We start from the raw sequence: 18,360 nt of genomic DNA, 5'->3' as shown, positions 1-18,360 counted from the left end.
TAGTAATGTTAGATCATATATAGATTTGTACAGGTACTAATCACATCGGCCAGCTAAAGAAATTTAACCTTTGACCTATTTTGAAAGAGAAAGATCAGGTGTTGCGGGGTCGGAACAAAACATAGGTCTTTCAAGACAATAGCGTTACGATGTCGGCCCTGTTTTGTACAGCACGAGCTCTTATGAGAAGCACGCATTTACGTCCAGGCACTAGGAGATTGGCAATTCGCACACTGTCCTCTGGTGTAGGGGAACCACAACAGACATCTGCCCCTCCCCCTCCAGAAGAAACATGGGAAGATGTTCCACAAGACTTCTATGATATCATTGTGTCGGGAGGGGGTATGGTGGGAGCTGCGATGGCTCTAGCACTGGGTGAGTATGCAAGTGGCTTACATTTACGATTTGTCGTTATTTGATGGCAATCTCATTAAATGTTGTTAATCTGTTGTTAGTGTCATTTCTGGAGTCTGTGTTTTCGGTGTTCGTTGTTTTAAGCACTGACAGAAGACTGACAGGAAGTGAGTGGGAAGATGACTGCAAAGGTCAGACTTGGCAGAGCGGCAGGAAGTACAGGATAGAGTTGGTAGCTGGTCATTAATCAGGTCATGTGGCAAATTATGGAAGAGGCTACTAATTTATGGGGAGGCATTTTGTCTGGTTTTCACAGTTACATATGCCAGTCATGTTTACTGTAGAGTGATAGGAAGTGATCAGTTTTGTGGACACATGTAATGTTTGTCAAAACTTTATTTGAGCAAATTATAGCAATCGCGATGATGTCACGGTGATGTGGTGGCAGGCAAAAAGTCAGATGGAACGCAAAAGTTTAATTTACATGTTAATTAATAATTTGATCTGCTAATCTAAATATCAATTAGGTAATCTAACAAAACATCAATCGCTCATGTGAACTGCAATTAAACAAGACATATGAGAAACTCTAAATATTACACAGAGTTGTGAGATCAAGGAGGTTAAAATATTTAACCAAATCTCTTGGTGAGATCTTCAAATTCTTGAGAAAGAAGTGTTTTGCCCCCCTCTGTAGGCAGTGACCCAGTCCTGTTGGGGAGGAAGATCCTGATGCTGGATGGAGGACCCAGGAGGGTACTTACACAGGTGCCAGACAGCTTCAGCAGCAGGGTCTGTTCACTCACACCTGGAACTGTGCAGCTGCTGCAAGGTCGACTAGCTAAATCAGCTTTTCTCATATTTTTCTATGAACTTAGAATTAGAACTTTGTAGCATTGTATTCCTCATCAGGTAGTGCTAGTAAAGCTCAGCTGATAGAAGCCAACTAAGTTACAGTTGAGCTCCTGGTTCCAATCAGATCCTACTGTGAGACCATGGTTCAAGTCCTGGGCTCAGGACATCTCAGTTGGGGCTGCACCGTCTTTCGGAAGGGACGTAAGATGGACAGTCCTGTGTTTGAGGAGGTGCATTGACCTCGTCAAAAAGGGAAGGGCTAGCAACTCTCCATATGAAAATATGCCCTGCTACTGAAAAAGCAAGGAAACTTACCGGTGCTGCCCTGTGTGCCACTAGTCACTACATGTACATGAGTCTGAACAAATGAATTGATACATAATCATTTTCTCATGACTTTTCAGACATTGGAGCATGGGATCACATCAATAAAATGAGAGTACGGCCCTATAAACGGATGCAGGTAACTACAGCAAATCTTCAGATTTAATTCCATAGATATTTAGCACTGGAACAAGATGGAACTTGGATATGGTGTGCAAGGCCAAGGAGGTTAAAGCTAAATTGATAAGAGTAAGGAGAAACAAATGAAAAAGATGAATTGTTAAATTAGCAAAAAGACCAGCTAAATTGTAGTTGAAATCAACATCAATTCAGTATTTTTCAATTATAATTTCATATCTTATTTGATATCTGATAAGTTATATTGATGCCAATGATTTGGAACTTGGCTATATCAAGTTCTTAATCCATACTTGCTACGTCTCCCTTTTTATGTCACCATATGAAATGACGAATGCAATCCCTTACAATATGGCTCCAGCTTGGACATGTTGTATTGGGATTGCATTCATCACTTTGGATGGTGATGTAAAGCTGACGGCCCTGTGCATGAGGGAGCTTCAGGTGTGAACCTCAAATGTCAAACCTCTGCACGCGTACGTAAGAGAACCCAACACACTTACGGTATCAAGAAGAGTAGGGGTGACCAGGTGTGCTTGGCTTAAATATGCAAGCCTTATCAAAGCCGCATTATACTACTGCTAGCTACTTGACAAAGCAATATGCTTCACCTGAATTGAGGATGACTGCTCTACCTTCCTACCCTCAGGTGTGGGATGCCTGCTCCGATGCCATGATCACCTTTGACAGAGATGACCTGAATGAAGACATTGCACACATCGTGGAGAATGACATCATCTTGTCCGGCCTCATGCAGCAGCTGGATGGCATGCAGGGTCTCGTTGACGTCATGTTTGACACAAAGGTCAAGGGTTACAAACTGCCATCCAAGGCTGCTGATGGTGAGGAGAGTCCGTGGGCCAGGGTGATACTGGAGGATGGAAGAGCGCTCGATACGAGGCTTCTGGTACGTCTTCTGGCCGGCAGATATCTACATTGTCACTTGTATAGATATGTGACACAAACCAGACTTTTTAAGTCACATGTTGCATAAATCTAGTCTCCCTAAAACAGTTTGAATAGAGGTGCGATATAGCACAATCCAAGTGAAAGTATATCACTTCTGCACTCTCACTTATAAGTTATTCTTATGTTCTGACAAGCTACTTCACAAGCCCCTAATGCCTTCTAATTCTTTTAAAGCTGTACAAAATGTAACATGGGTTATTTAGAATCATGTTGACTTAGCATAGAGATATAACGATTGAACTGAAGCAATACACAACAACAGCCTTCTTGCATGGTGTGATTTGCTTTGATGCACAGTAGCAATGTTACAGTAGCATTTAGTCACAGAAGAAGAAATTGCTTTCTGCAAGTTAAGTGCAATGTACCTAGACTTTTATGGGGTTTTAGTTTGTCATTTTTTTCTTCTTCTGTACTGATACTTGACAGATTGGAGCAGATGGTCCCAAATCTCTGCTGAGACAGACGGCCAACATACGACAGATGTCCTGGAGCTACAGCCAGGCTGGGGTTGTGGCTACTCTCAAACTCTCCGAGGTAAGTACTCCTTATTTTTCTTCAGACAGAAGTAAAAGTGAAGTAGTCTGTCACCCTTCAAATGGAGAATTGTGTATCATTTGCCACTATGTATGTATTTGTATACATGTGATTTCTGTTCATTCACTGACTGTTCTTGTTCTATGCAGCCAACAGTGAACAATGTTGCCTGGCAGAGATTTCTACCCACTGGCCCGATCGCCATGTTACCGGTAGGACATGTTTCTTACAGTATACTTTGACCTCATTAAAGACATCTGTACTGAAGTAATCTTGATTTTCAGTCACTCTTTTTTTAATGTATTTATGATTGTCTCTTTTGAGTTGTGTAGGATTTTAAAAAGTACCCTTGAAGCAAACTTTGGTAATATTTTTGAACATGTCCTTCTGTCCATTTATAGCCTGGGTGCCATCTGAGATTACTTCTGGGGCTCCTGCATTCAATACCCTGGGTAGCGAGTGTAGGGGCCCCGGTAGTAATAGGATGGCACCCAGGCTAGTCCATTTATTGAGGCTACTAAAATTCTATTTACTATATATCAGGGTTGCAGCATCCTATCCAAGTGTATGATTTTTGTTCACAGTTGAGTGAGACCCACAGTAACCTAGTGTGGTCTACAAACGCTGAAGATGCAGAGATGCTTCTACAGATGCAAGCAGAGGAGTTTGTGGAGGCCGTCAACAGTGCATTTGTGAGTAGCAATACTTAAGCTCATCTACACCTATTTCATGTACTATCAATTGACTGAAAAACAATGAATAGGAACTAAATGTAATTCAAAATCGTCTCTGTCTTTCCCCAGTGGCAGGACTATAAAAGAGAGGCTGCTGTAGACTCTGCTGTACAGACAGTTCAGTCTATCCTGTCCACAATTTCCCCTGGTGAGTTTCAGACTAGGCTGTTCAGTGAGGTTGACCTCTTCTTTTTGTGAAGGGCAAATACATGTACGGACATTTCAGGGGTTTTGTTTCCCACCAATTAAACGGGATGCATTTAAAATCCTGTTGGGGAATGTATTATGTGATTTTTACTTCGTATTTATCAGTTCGGCTATTCAGCATGCACTGCCAGGGCTGTCCAAGTAGCCTGGTGCTATTTCAAACAGCTAGAATTGATTGTGTTCAAACAGGAGGTTGTACCAGTGATTATGTTTGGTAACTCACTGTATAAGTTATTTGCAATATTTGAGAAAATAGGAATATTTCTGTTTCTGCTCAGGTGGAACGTCTGCTAGACAGCTGCCCCCTAGTGTGTCAGATGTGGATGAGGACAGCAGGGCCATGTTCCCTCTCGGTCTCGGTCATGCCACACAGTATGTCAAGCACAGGATGGCCATCATTGGGTAGGTCACTGCTACATTTTGTTGGAGGTTATCACCTGACATGACAAATCAATGTATGGGTTTTAGTGTGTCTGTCTGTGTGTGTACGTCTGGCTTGTTTGTAATTCAAGATATTTGTGGTCAGCATAACTAAGAAGGTCTGGATGGATTGTGATGATATTTGACATGCGGGTAGGTCTTGAGAAGACAAAGGTCAAGGCTGGTCACAGGCCTCCTGGCAGCTTTCTTTGGTCCTGCAGCAAAATTTTGTCCTGGACATGCTATGGTCCTGATTTTTGGTGGCAGATAGCTTTTGATGTAAAGAAAAAATGGTGTAGGTTTGGCTCCCCTAGCAGCTTGTTTGGGGAGTGCAGGAGCAGTTTTGTTCAAATCGCTCAAAGAGGATAAAATATCCACCACTGAAAGAAACAGCAGATTTTGTTACTTGATTGAATCAAGGAGGTGATTGAATGAACCTGAAGGAATCAGTTCTGTTGCTGTTTTATGTTTGTTTCGCTATAGGTAGTTCGCAAGATACATTACATTCTTTTTTCAAGATTGTCTGTGACTATTTTATAGGGATGCAGCCCATCGAGTCCACCCTATGGCTGGCCAGGGTGTGAATCTTGGGTTTGGTGATGTCTCCTGTCTGAGGCAGGTGGTGTCAGATGCAGAGGCTTCAGGAGAAGACATAGGTCAGCAAGCAGCTTTCTCCACTTCCTTATATTTGTATACATTTTAGTTGTAAATGCACTCATTGTGAGACTGAAAGAAACAGGCTTTTCGAATGTACCAGAGCTTCCACCATCTAGAAGACCTCCAAGAAACATTTCTACTAAATATCACAAAATTCACTTATCATCAAAAACGTGTGACTATTCATTAGTTAACGTAAAATTTTCATTAACGTATAGACCTTAATTTGGGGGCGATCACAGACCAGACAAGGGGAGCTGAAACCTTCAAGGGAAAAACCTCCATTGTCAATGCCCCAGTATCGTTTGTTGTAGAAACATCAGATCGCTCCAGATATTTATTACCTTTTACGCTATCATACACGTATTTCTGTGTTATCTTACAATCAGCCTTCAGGCATGACTTTACAAATAAAAATTAAGTATATTATGGAAAGGCGTAGCCTAAGTTTGCCTCAGCAGTGTTTGTGTTAAGTAGTCTCTTAGCATCAGAATATTAATCCCCATCTTTTCTCCAGGCAGTGTAGATAGACTGTTGGAGTACGAGACCAAGAGACAGCAGGCTGTTATTCCCATGATGGCTGCCATTGAAGGTCTCCACAGACTGTACTCCTCAGATAACCCAGCTCTGGTGCTGCTCAGGAGTGTAGGGCTACAGTTCACCAACGCCATCAAACCTCTCAAGGTGTGTTGGCAGAAATCATTCTGCGGCTGTATTTTCTAACAATCATTAGTTTACCCAAATTTCGGACTGTCCGACTCGTCTTCAATACATGTATAAACTTTTACATGTTCTATCTGCCTAATGTGACATCACAGAAGTGGTGGATTGCTCATTCCTTGACAAAGACTTGAGTTGGACAGCCATAAATTTTATTAAGTACAATTTTTGTGTTGGAAAGTACAGTTTAACTTTGCTTTGGCACTTCTAATGCACATTTTCATCTTACTTCCAGTATGCTATGATAGTTCAGTGTTTTGTTGAATGCTTTCTATTAGCTGCTTTTAAAATTTGTATTATCATAACTATCGGGAATGACTTGTTGTCTGTAGCACTCTTAAAATTGTAATGTCCTGTGTTCGAAACTGGTATGTAATGTGTCTAACTTGATGTTAATCTTTTACAGAATGAAATAATGGGCTTTGCCAGCAAGTAACATGAAGAGAAGACTGAACAGGACATCTACCAGTCTCAGCCTCGAAACCAGTGTGGTCATGATCGCTGCGCATTTGAGCTAGAAAGAACCTCAAGTTTGAAAGTGACAAGTTGCTGAACCAAGCCCTGCTCGCAGTTATGATTTGCTGTATGTAAAGTCAAAATCAATTGGCAAAGACTGAGGACACTGACTGTCTACTTGATAGAGCATTTCAAGATAGAAACTCATCCCAGCTAAGAGCTAGAGTATGCAGTGAAGAAGTCAGTTTTGGCAACAGCAGAAGGCATAGCTACCTACTTTTGTATCTTAGCAAAATTCTTTGTGTATAACATTTGATCATTTTGATTGTCGTATTGAGAAAACAGTAACAACAAACAATTTTCATGACACAACAAAGGATATTAATTTATTTTCAAAGTTCCACTCACACACACAATATATGGTTTGCTGCATGTATATATAAGTGTAGGTCTCATTTACACTTATGAACTACGGTGCCGGTACTGCAAGTTTTTCGGTTTATGTTAAGCTCCTTTTTGATGACATGGCCATAATATAACAAGGACAACATGTGCTTTCCAATGGTAGATATGAATCAAGAATTGAATAAAGAAACAAATTCAGATTGCTATTAAGTGTAGATGTCAACATGCAAATCATCTCCCAGTCGACTGCGGAAGTCGCTCCTTTAACAGTTCTTGTACTAGCGAGTGTTGACCTGAAATAAAAAAGACAGTTTTCAATTGCCATGAAAGCTCATCTGTGTTGGTAGAGTACATATTGGAAATTTTAAACTATAATCCAACACAAGGAGTTGAACTAACCATAAATTTTTGGCTGAACACTCCAACCTTCGTCAGATGTTCGATCCACTGCGTTGAACGCCGGGAAGTCGGAGACGTGATGACGTCAGCAGTGAATCGAAAGTAGCAAAAGCTGATACTTGATAAGGTGCAGATTTTAGATAAGGAACAGGACTGGTTTGTGAGGGGCGTGAAGGAGGCGATTTACATCAGGGCTCATCACCCCTCCCTGAACCGTGAGGGTGGAAGATTCCGTCTGCCCGCTGCTTTCGATTCACTGCTGACGTCATCACGTCTCCGACTTCCCGGCGTTCAACGCAGTGGATCGAACATCTGACGAAGGTTGGAGTGTCCAGCCGAAAATTTATGGTTAGTTCAACTCCTTGTGTTGGATTATAGTTTAAAATTTCCAATAGTTTTCAATTGATTTGTTCTTCTTTCAGTTATGGCAGCCGCCTTCAACATGTTGAAGATTATGTTGCCTTGTTGCAAATGTATAAGTCAACTGACATACAGTCAAACCTGTCTATAGCGGTCACTCAAGGGACTGGCCAAAACTGGCCGCTAAGGACAGGTGGCCGCTATGGAGAAAATGTTGATTAATTGACCACGAGTGACACATATTTTCAGTACCCACTGAGATACATTTATTCACCGTACAGTACACATGTAAACATTACATAGGTGAGGCACATTTTAGAAATTGCACACGCGTCACCAACGAGTTTTAATCATATGAAACAAAGTCCTTCGCAGCAAAATGCCACCTAGTTAGTTAAGAACAGAATATATGTTGCTCAGTTGCCACTTACTGTTCGTTTTCGACCGTTTTCAAACATAAAATCGTGGCGACAATTTTCCTTAGTCTGTTGTTGTTTGCTTGTCATGATCGGCCTCTACCATTATGCTAATAGGGTAATGAGAGGAAGGTCGCTCCGTTGAGGGCTTTTTTCTTTTCAGAAAATTGCAACAGCCCAAAGTTTACATCATAGTAATGTTATTTATATCTAGTTTGAAGCTTTTGGTTAAGTAATTATCCTCAGTGATAGTTTGCAGCAAAATAAATTTAACACACTATACCTCCGCAACAGTGGTGTCTTCCGATGACCTTTATACTGCTCCGCCATTTTGAAAATCGTGTTTGGGCACATTTTCCGATGAATTCCCGGGGAAAACGGAAATATTGGGCCGACATTGAAACATTCTTGTTTTCTTTATTATTATCCTGTCAAGTTGAGTTCACATAAACTTGATAACTGCGTGAAAAAATGAAGATTTTGAACCTGGCGTGCGGTGGCGACGCAGCTTTCACCGGCGCACATTGACCGTTATCGGCAGTGTTACTGTACTCGCGGGACCGAAAATCGTCTGGCCGCGACCGCGTTGGACAGGTGGCCGCTATAGCCTAATTCTTAATGCTTATGTCAATGGGAAAAATCCAAGGGACCGACAAAAAGTGACCACTATGGGCAGGTGGCCGCTATGCAAAGGTGACCGCTAATACAGGTTTGACTGTACAATAAAAGTCTTGACCATATAACTGCAACCTTAAAGGTGTTCCTATGCTTAAGACATGCCAAGAATATGGAGAACCTTAATAGAAAGAATGCGACTGAAAAAAGGAGGTTCTACTCACAATGTCATCAATTTTGAGAATCTGAGTAACGGTTTCTGCTGCTAGCTTCACTGCGCTGACAGACACCAGCAACGGTTGGATAACATTCTCCTCCAGGATGTTGGTGATGCAGCCCTGTAGGAATACAATCATTTGTCTTCATGACTAATTCACTGTAACAATAATATTACTTCATCAAAATGATTTCCTACTTAAAGCGGACTGCGACAAGTTGCGAAAGGCATCTTAGCAAAGTGGTGGAAAAATGGCGCAACCACAACAAATTCTTTTTGATGAATTTGATTTTGAATTGCTGTACATTTGCTTTTTAATTGAGTGGCAACACTGAGTAAAGCTACCAATAAAGTTATCTTGTGTCTGACTGGAGCCGAAACTGAAAACGTAACATTCTGGGTATGGCCATTTTGTTTGTAAAGGCCATGTATTTTAGCTGTGCATCGCATATCAGTGTGACTGCAAGGAAAAATTAGTGAAAATTTGGTAAGTTGACGCAATTTCCTAGCAATTTGGTGCAGTCCATAACCATAAGCAGAAGGAAACTCCACTATTTAAACACCTTTTTTCAAAACTGAAACTGAGAGCGAAGACCATGACTCACCTTTCTAACATTGATGCCTGCAGTTTTCATCCCCTCTGCATGGTGGTTCCTCAGCTCTGTGACTGTAGCGATGGGGTTCAGGCCTGCGTTCTCCGCTAGTGTGTACGGGATGACCTCCAGTGCTTCTGCGAAGGCCCTGATGCAGTACGCCTCCATGCCTGACAGGGTGCGGGAGTACGCACTGAGGCGTACAGACAGCTCAATCTCCGGGGCTCCTCCACCGGCTATCAAAGCTCTGGATCAAAATAACAGAGTTTAGCTGATAGCCAAAAAAGTGGTCAACCTCAATGCCAGTTAAACTTAAAGTTCCCTGTAAATGACACAATCTTAGTAGAAAAGGTCAATCATATGGGCTAGTACATTGCTATCTTCAGTGCAGCTACTGTAGTTTGATAAATTAATCTTTTCGGTGGCTTTATGTACAGTTTTCACATTGATCTCTCATTGTGAACTTATCACATCATGAACATGCACTATGTCTTTCATTACCTTAGTACATGTATCATTGTTTCAGCACACCACTGATGGATAAAGTCTTCACTAACCTAAAACAGAGCAAACATCTTTCCCCTCATACCGTGAAACTCTTTATAGCAATGCTACTGATAATAACTACTATGCTATTGCAGCCTTCATTGTCAACTCTGAAAACAAAAGATGGCCTCACCTCTTCTTGACCAGGCATCTAATCACACAGAGTGCATCATGGACGGAGCGGTCTGCCTCCTCCAGAACAAGTTTATTGGAACCCCTGAGTACCACAGACACGGTCCTGCCTGGGTTCTGTACTCCTGTGATCTGTCAGGAAAAACAAGGATCAGCTATTGGTCTGTCTATTATCAGTAAATTACTACATGTTCTACTAAAGATACTGCTACAGTGCCCAAAATCGCAGCGAATCATCAGGACCTCAACAACTACCGCCATACCAAATAAAAAATTCAAACAAATCCATCAAAAGAGTTATAGCTGCGAACACACAAACACAGAGGAAACAATACTCCTGTTGGAGGTCACCGACTTTCGCTAAGTAATAACTTTATTGTCAATTCATGTCTGAGGGCTAATTGCAAAGCAAAACAATGATACACAAGAAAAATTAAAAAGACAGATATATTAAGGGTGGAATAACAACTATTGTTAATCTATTTCTGCAAAGCTAGTTGAAAGGTTTGACTTCTTTTCTACATGCAATGGGAGATGAATTGTCTAACATTTTTGGAGAAAAAATGGATTGGATGACTCAGTGTTCTCGCCAGCCTGAAATTTTTACCCGTCATTGCAATTTTGTTCGAGGGAAGGACCTATCGAGCGCCGAAGGCGGCGCGACCATTCTAGGGGGGTCCGGGGGTATTCTCCCCCGGAAAATTTTCAAATCTAGACCCTCTGAAACGCTATTTCCTGCATTTTGAGGGTCAAATTTCTTGGTAGAATAAGCTTAGTTTAATGACATCTCTTTTGGTGAAAAATTACACAAGGGTTTCAGGCTTAATTTTGGGGGGAGGCGTGCCGTCATCACGGTAAGATCGAATGTTCACACACAAGCTACACTTCTATGTTGTATACAATCGGCAAAGAAAATAAAATTTAGCCAAACCAAACTTTATTACGTATCTACGTCCTACAAAAAATACACACAGAATAAGTCGGCAAAAATAAAACACAATTTTTCAACACTTGTCCCGTATGCTCCCTGTAATTATTGAACATAATGAGGAATTTGACACCCTACTTTGAGAAAGAACGCCATAATTTCGGCATAAAGACGTCCATTTGTTTTCTCCCATGTCTTCCACGGTTAATTTCTCCGGTAACTGCACTGAATGTGTTCAAAAGTTGTCGATTCAAGCCTTCCAACAGCCGCTTCGTCGTGCAATCCTTGCGATCCCCGCCATTTCCCTAACATCTCGCAAATTCACGCTTAGCTGAAATCTCGCGAGTAGCGAGACTCGCATGTCGTTGGTCAGTTTTTCATGACGCGACGGAGACGTGCGCTGTGATTGGTGGAATAGAATATCTGACGCCTGTTTACCATTTTTGAGGGAAGAAAGCGCATGTAACTCAGCCGCCGCGGCCTGAAACTTTAATAATGTTTACACAGATTACAGAAAGCCTGATAGCTATAGGAATATTTCTAAATTTTAAGGCTTCTTTGATGATGACAATAACTGACGGTGAACCGAGAGGGACAAAACAGAAATAAACGTCAGTCCGATGCGACCTGCCAAAACTGTAGTGGGGAGGGCGGCGCATGACGCCGAGTTTTCGGCGGCCACCAAATATTACTAGCAACCACCACGGCGCTCTCTGTGTGTTGCTGGGGTTGTCGCCGGCGGGCATTAGAAATGATCTAGATCGCCCTCGTCGTAAACTTCCGCTGATCCTCTGGAGTTTTTTGCAAAATTCAGCTCTGTCTAAATATCTTTACACACCGATTGTTGTCCATTAAAAATGACGGGTTGGGCAAAAATTTTGTCCGTCATGAGCGACAAAAACCCGTCAAATGACGGGAGGACGGGCGCTGGCGAGAACACTGGGATGACTCAAGAAAGAAGATAACTTTTTTTGTGCATTGACAATTTTCTGATTGACATCTCCATGTATATGGTGGGTCCATTCCAAGGTACCACTGCTGTAAGTGTAAATTCTCCTTACCTTGACCACTTTGCCTGAGCCGACCTGGAGTTCTTCCACGAGCTCGGCCTGTCCCAGCATGTCCGGCTGGAAGTGATCAATGCTGGCAATGGGCCGACAGCCAAGGCTCTGCAGGGACAAACGGCACTTGTTACTTCAGGAGCACTTCATCAAATTAGATGTGTAGCAGCAAATGTCCAATCAGAAACTGATTACACCACACTACAAAACAAAATGGGGGTGTCCCTGTAGCTCAACTGGTAGCAGCTTCACAGTTGAGCTCCTGGTATCAAATAGTTGCTAACTGGGAGACCATGGTTCAAACCTGGGGTCAGGACATCTCAGTTGGGGCTGCAACCGTCTTTCGGAAGGGACGTAAAATAGGGGTGTCGTGTTTGAGGAGGAGTGCCTCAATCATGTTTAAGGGGAAAGGCTAACAACCACACCCTGTACAAATATACCTGCTACTGAAAGTGAAATAGCAAGGAAACTTGTTGCCCTATGTGCCACTAGACAATAACATAACACATCTTCACACCTTGCAAACAAACTCGATCTCCTCCCTCTCGATGTCCTTGACAACCATGATCTTCATCTTGGCCAGGAAGTGTAGAGCAAGGTCGTTCACAGCATCTCTGTACACATAAGGAGGCACAAAGTCAAACTTGCTCTATGGAGTTTACACACACATAACACAACAGCACAACAGTCTCTATATTCCACATTTCAGGAAGATGTTCCATGGGGAAACCTTCTAAAACTATATTGTTATGGAACAAACTTCCTTGTGATTGCTTTTTCATGGATACAACCTTAAAGTCTTCAAGACTATGGTGAATAAACATTTGTCATTTTTTTATAAACCATTATATCTGAGTAGCTTAGTAGCCTTGTTTTGTGGTGATCTTAAGAATTTTTTAAAAACATCTCCACAGAAACAAACAACAACAAAAGTATATCACTGTATGTACTTATTTAGAGAACATATCACAACAAACTGTTCTGTACAAACCTGAGGATGGACTTCTGAATGAGGAGAACGTTGCAGCCAGCCTTTTTGATCTGCTTGACCAGGTTGAGAATGTAGGCTCTCTCTTCCCGCAGAACGCGGTCCATCTGGGTGTAGTCCGATACGATCACCTGGTTCTCCATCTACAATGTAAAATGATGGAGAAAACATTGAATGATGATGACGAATGCAAAATGGTGCAACTGATACTCAACCAAAACAAACAATAAATTGAAGGTCTCGTTGCTGTGTGAAATATTCTTTTGTGAATTTCTCATTTTATTCATCATAGTTAATTTCTCGCTAAATCTGTCTATGCAATTTCCTGAGTGACTTTTGATCTAGGCCAAGCTCGTTGCACCAAATTTGGACCCGAGTCAAACCAGCCTTCCATCCTGCAAGTCTCCAGTTACACCATTTTCTGCCTCACACCCTACCATCTCGCAGCCGGGCCGACACAAACAACTTGCACACTCACCAAGACAAACAAACAAACCAAAACCTCCACTTTAACTGAGATAATGATACCATTTAAGCTAAGCTTAACATGTAGCATGTAGATAGACCGGCGCAATGGCCTAGTGGGTAGAGTGTTCGCCTTGCAAACGGTAGGTCGTGAGTTCGATCCCCAGCCGGGTCATACCAAAGACTCTAAAAATGGTACATGCTGCTTTCTCTGCTTAGCACTTAGCATTTGGGAAAGAGTATGCCACTACCAGTGGACTAGACCCCTGCTGTAGTGACTTGCACAAAGTTGTGTGGCCCAAGGGCTACTGAAACGGAGATAGGAGCCGCCCTATGCACCATCGGTACGGGAAGGAACTTTGAAACATGTAGCAGTAGGTACCTGTTAACCAATTCACCACTGTGTTTGTCATGGAAAGCAATGTTACCCCTGTGTTTGTAATGGAAAGTCCCTACTTACGTCAGTTTTGGGAGGTGAGAGGCAGAACTGGATGAGGCCAATCTTAGCCTTCTCCATCTTGGACGGCGCGCCTGGTGCCCCAGCATGCTTCTGGTCAAACACTACACCGTCAATCAGCTCAGAGTCCTCGATGGTACCACTGGGGAAAAAACACAAACATTAGGCAGGTAAGTTACAATGGGACCAAGGATATAAGTTATTAAAACACAAATCTCTTCTATTCCCGGGGGTTCATCTAAATCAAGAAAGAGGGGCGCTGCGCCCTCTTGTGTCAGCTCAGCGCCCCCTTGTCAAATTCAAATTTTAGCTTAATATCCAGCATACAGCCTTCACTCAGCAATCGATTCTCCTATAAATAAATAGAATTCGCTCCCTTGCCTGTGTGTGTTCCCTGTTATTCAATTTTTCTGGAAAAACCCCTGAATCCAGTAACAAGTTGACAATATGATACAGTCAAACCTGGCCAGTCAACCGCCTAGGGCAACCAACCACCAGCGACCTCCATTCAAAAGCTGCATTAAAACAGTCCTGTCCAATTCTACATAGACTTGTCTAGAGCAACCATCCCCAGTCAACAACCATTTTGTTTTGGTCCCTTGAGTGGTTGCTGAGACCAAGTTTGACTGTACCTCTTACCCGTACTTCATGTGCATATGTAGTTAAACACCCTCAAATATATCTTTACTTCTTGCATGCTGTCTTATCATCCTGTTTCTTTAGCAACCCTAACCATATGATAGAAATAGCTCGAAGCAAAATGTGCCTTGGGACACAATTGTGATTTTTTTTTCTTAAGACGGGAAAAGACTGCTGCACTCTCATCCTCTAACCACTAACCATGCAGATTCCTTGAGTTTGACAAGCATAAAATTCAGATTGACCAGGGATGCTACTAGGTTACATGTAGCCTCAGTCTTAAGCTGCTACCAGTCTGACAAATCCTCTTCCCTGCAAAGAAGCATTAGAATGCCCCATTTTAACTTCACATTTTAATTCAATAAAACTCCACAACATCTCTCAGCTTCACTGCCTTGGAATGCTCCCATGCTATTTTTTCCTAGAAAAAAAACACACTTAACAGCAAACGTCCTACCCATGTTAACTCTGAACTGTTTCTCACCCGAGTTTCTTGATCATCTTTATGTCGTGAAGATCGACATTCTTGGCAGTGGCAGGGTCGATGACCCTCATCACAGCATCCACGGCCATGGGGGCCAACAGAGATGAGTACTGGGAAACAACCTGGGGAAGAAAAAGGTATCAAGTCTCTTTCTGTTCTTACCAGGAAATATGTTGTATGGTAGCCTTAATTGTACTTGTAGAAGTGACACTAATGAGTGTAGTGAGTGTACTTTTAGAAGTGAAACTTGGTCGGTACTATCAAGTCCATTGTATTTTTCTGTTCTTACCAGGAAATATGTTGTATGGTAGCCTTGATTACCGCAAAAAATGTGAACAAAAAACCACAGCGAACATTTCAGTAGCTTTGATTGTGCTTGTAGAAGTGACACTAGTCAGGTAGCCTTGAGTGTAGTTTAAGATGTGAAATTTGGTCTGCAGTTGTAGAAGTGACACTAGTATGGTGCATTTGTGTGTGTAATGTGTTGCCAGCTTGAAAAGTGATACAAGGCCGCCACACTAATGTCACTTCTTGAATTCAGGAATAAAATACTTGTTGGCTGTGATACCATATTCTATAGCTTCAATTCTTGTTACAACGTTTATTGTCTCTTCTGACAGTTCTGGCACCATGTTTTTAAACCCATCTTTTTTCCGTGCTATCAGTTATTTTGTAAATTTGGAGTCTGCTTAGGATGTCATCCATTAAATTTGTGCTGTGACCTTCAGTGTTATACATGGACACAGCCCCTACCTTGGAGTTAAGAGATGTGGAGGCACTTTTGACCAGAGAATCCCTGTCGGCCAGGTCCACAGGAGTGGCTGTCTCAGTCAAAATCTCCTCAGACTTGGCCGCTGCTTTCTTGAATGCCTCGGAGATTGTCGTTGGGTGGATACCTGACAACAACAACAGACATTAACAACTGCACAAGCACCATTATGTGTTAACAGCAGATAAAAAAAGTATAATAGTCTGACAACTGTTATATGAATTAATACGCTAACAGATGGATGGATGCATGTGATGTTTATCCAAGGCTGTCTCCAGCTTTGATTTTTTCCGGCCCACTCATTGTTTGGGAGCCCATGTTGTCAGATTCCATTGTTAACCATTATCTTATTATTTCTAAGGCTACAAAAATACATTTTCACCAGTTTCATATCATGATATTGTCTGGACAGATGGGGTCAAATTTTGGTCTGTCCCAACAAGAAAATTTTCATCCCAGGACGGAGGTATGGGTCCTGGAGACAGCCCTGGGTTTATCCCATGTGTGCATACACGTAGCTGACACACATTACCCACCTTTCTGCAACAGCTTGCTTGCAGCATCCAGAAGACTTCCGGCAATAATAGTAACTGATGTGGTCCCATCTCCAGCTTCTACATCCTGGGCTTTGGACAGCTCCACAAGCTAGAAAAGTAAGCAAGTATGATGTTGGTGCGTCATATTTCTACCTTCTCAGTTTTAACAACTATTCCAATCTATATTATCTGTTCATAACTTCAGAATTTTTGTGTGTCCTTTTCTGTTCTGCTTAAGAACTCAGAAAGCTACCACTGGACACTGGTCAGTATAAATAGTAACCATCTCTTGCATTACTACAAATTAGTACAAGTTTTGCTGATGGTAAGTTGTTGCTGTAAAAATAGTTGACCTCCCACTACTCACCATCTTTGCACATGGATGGAGAACCTGCATCTGCTTGAGAATGGTGGCTCCATCATTGGTGATGGTCACGTCTCCATTTGGTGCCTGGATCTACACAAGTGAAGGTTTTCACATCAGTAACTGTCATGGATCTAGCTGAGGACTTTAATAACCTTCAACACTATAAGAACTCTCAGTATATACGTCTTAAGAATTTGGTTCACTGGGGTATCAGTACAGTACTACTACTAAGACTTAAAACAACTAGTGAAGAACTGGGATTGATTAGACTATTATCTATTTCTATTTTCATCTTCTAATAACTATAAAAACGACAAATTTCCTCGCTAAAAGTTTTAGGTTACAAATGACTGGAGAGGCTATTACATGTAAATGTACCAAATTGGGGTTTATTTATCATTTTTACATGATGGGAAGATGCAACTTTCTGACCATGAGTTGATAGCTTGTCTATGACATAATAATACAAGTAACTTGTAAGAGACTGTTATAATATAAAAACATCTCGTTACCATTTTGTCCATTCCCTTTGGTCCCAAGCTAGTCCGGATAGCATCTGACACAGCTGCAAAAGATGAAAAAATTCTATTATAAATAATTAGCTTGAGCATAATTTTACTGTGATCATGACACATGGTGAAAATGATCAACATAATGTTGATAATTTAACGTCGCTGGAGCATGCGGAAAAGACTATAGGATATGTGAAACGTTGAGAATTCATCTGTTCAATTTCTTACACTTGGTTTTCTTACATGTAGGTCCATGCTGAAGCGACATGCATGCCCCCCACCCTCTTGCGAACACATGCAAGCACAACTGACCAAAGGCAACTGTCACTGTCAGTACAGGCACACTACTGTCACTACACGAACATTTGATTGCATATTAGTACTGCTTCTTATGAAAAATCAAACTGCAGAATATCATGCCATCATTCGACATACGATATGTATGTCTTTCAGCAAATAGATCTATTTGTGAGCAACATGACAACGTTAGATGCCGGCAAATCTTGCACATCGCCTCGAAAAGCTTCTAGATCCTTCCACAGAGTCACGACAGTGTAACGTTACTGTGGTGAAAACAGGCTTTCGAAAAACAGAAATCGTGGAACTGTACAGTCGTCAAGAGCCTCTCATACCTAAAAAGGATGGACATAGTGCTTTACTTACTACAACTAACGTAAGAATTGCTGAAAGTATCAAGTCTTACCTTTGGCCGCAGTGATGTTACTTGTTCTGATGTACTCGGGCTTTTCACGATCTTTGTACTGGCCATGGCCTTTGAAACCCGATTTGGATGCTGAGCTTGCGTGCTCTGGCATTTTTCTGCTCTTCTGACTCTTTGCTATTCAAATTCAACACTGACTTGCACAGATGATACGAATAACGTGGAGATTTAGACGGATTTTTACCAGGGGTCGACAGAAAATCTCGCTTCCAAATTACACCAGGCAACCACTGCAACAGCGACCTACAGGGCTGATGGGAAGAGTATGTTCCACTTTTAACAAGGGGTGTAAGGACTTGACATAGATTATTACTAATAAGTATCATCCCGCCTTTTTTCGAAAATCTACAGAAATTCTAACAATGATTATTTCTTATGTATA

At 41.7% G+C, this 18,360-nt stretch overlaps 2 protein-coding genes across 2 annotated transcripts; one reads left to right on the top strand and one right to left on the bottom strand.

Moving 5' to 3' along the window:
• The first annotated feature begins 79 nt into the window (after positions 1-79).
• Positions 80-7,091, top strand: LOC136432470 (ubiquinone biosynthesis monooxygenase COQ6, mitochondrial-like). The gene is made up of 12 exons (XM_066423782.1): positions 80-375; positions 1,052-1,186; positions 1,614-1,672; positions 2,321-2,578; positions 3,067-3,174; positions 3,324-3,386; positions 3,759-3,866; positions 3,978-4,056; positions 4,394-4,517; positions 5,076-5,191; positions 5,710-5,876; positions 6,319-7,091. Exons 1-12 carry the CDS (start codon positions 150-152, stop codon positions 6,346-6,348), a joined length of 1,473 nt encoding a protein of 490 aa, XP_066279879.1. The 5' UTR covers positions 80-149; the 3' UTR covers positions 6,349-7,091.
• Positions 6,727-18,223, bottom strand: LOC136432468 (T-complex protein 1 subunit delta-like). The gene is made up of 14 exons (XM_066423780.1): positions 17,961-18,223; positions 17,258-17,310; positions 16,746-16,835; positions 16,379-16,487; positions 15,827-15,969; positions 15,074-15,195; positions 13,954-14,092; positions 13,032-13,171; positions 12,558-12,654; positions 12,041-12,148; positions 10,053-10,183; positions 9,386-9,620; positions 8,788-8,901; positions 6,727-7,066 (listed from the first exon to the last, which is right to left on the bottom strand). The coding sequence occupies exons 1-14, from the start codon at positions 18,070-18,072 to the stop codon at positions 7,052-7,054; spliced, it is 1,608 nt and encodes a 535-aa protein (XP_066279877.1). The 5' UTR covers positions 18,073-18,223; the 3' UTR covers positions 6,727-7,051.
• Positions 18,224-18,360: the final 137 nt, after the last annotated feature.

The sequence above is a fragment of the Branchiostoma lanceolatum genome, chromosome 4, assembly GCF_035083965.1.
Source record: "Branchiostoma lanceolatum isolate klBraLanc5 chromosome 4, klBraLanc5.hap2, whole genome shotgun sequence".
Lineage (NCBI taxonomy): Eukaryota > Metazoa > Chordata > Leptocardii > Amphioxiformes > Branchiostomatidae > Branchiostoma > Branchiostoma lanceolatum.
The sequence above is the reverse complement of the archived record's forward strand: the minus strand, read 5'-3'. Positions and strand labels throughout refer to the sequence as shown.

Coding starts and splice junctions, on each gene's coding strand:
- LOC136432470 (XM_066423782.1), top strand. CDS start 150: ATGTCGGCCCTGTTTTGTACAGCACGAGCTCTTATGAGAAGCACGCAT. Junction 3,175..3,323: donor CTACTCTCAAACTCTCCGAG/GTAAGTACTCCT, acceptor TGTTCTATGCAG/CCAACAGTGAACAATGTTGC. Junction 5,192..5,709: donor GGCTTCAGGAGAAGACATAG/GTCAGCAAGCAG, acceptor TCTTTTCTCCAG/GCAGTGTAGATAGACTGTTG.
- LOC136432468 (XM_066423780.1), bottom strand. CDS start 18,072: ATGCCAGAGCACGCAAGCTCAGCATCCAAATCGGGTTTCAAAGGCCAT. Junction 12,149..12,557: donor AGATCGAGTTTGTTTGCAAG/GTGTGAAGATGT, acceptor TTGTCCCTGCAG/AGCCTTGGCTGTCGGCCCAT. Junction 10,184..12,040: donor GCTCAGGCAAAGTGGTCAAG/GTAAGGAGAATT, acceptor TTTTCCTGACAG/ATCACAGGAGTACAGAACCC.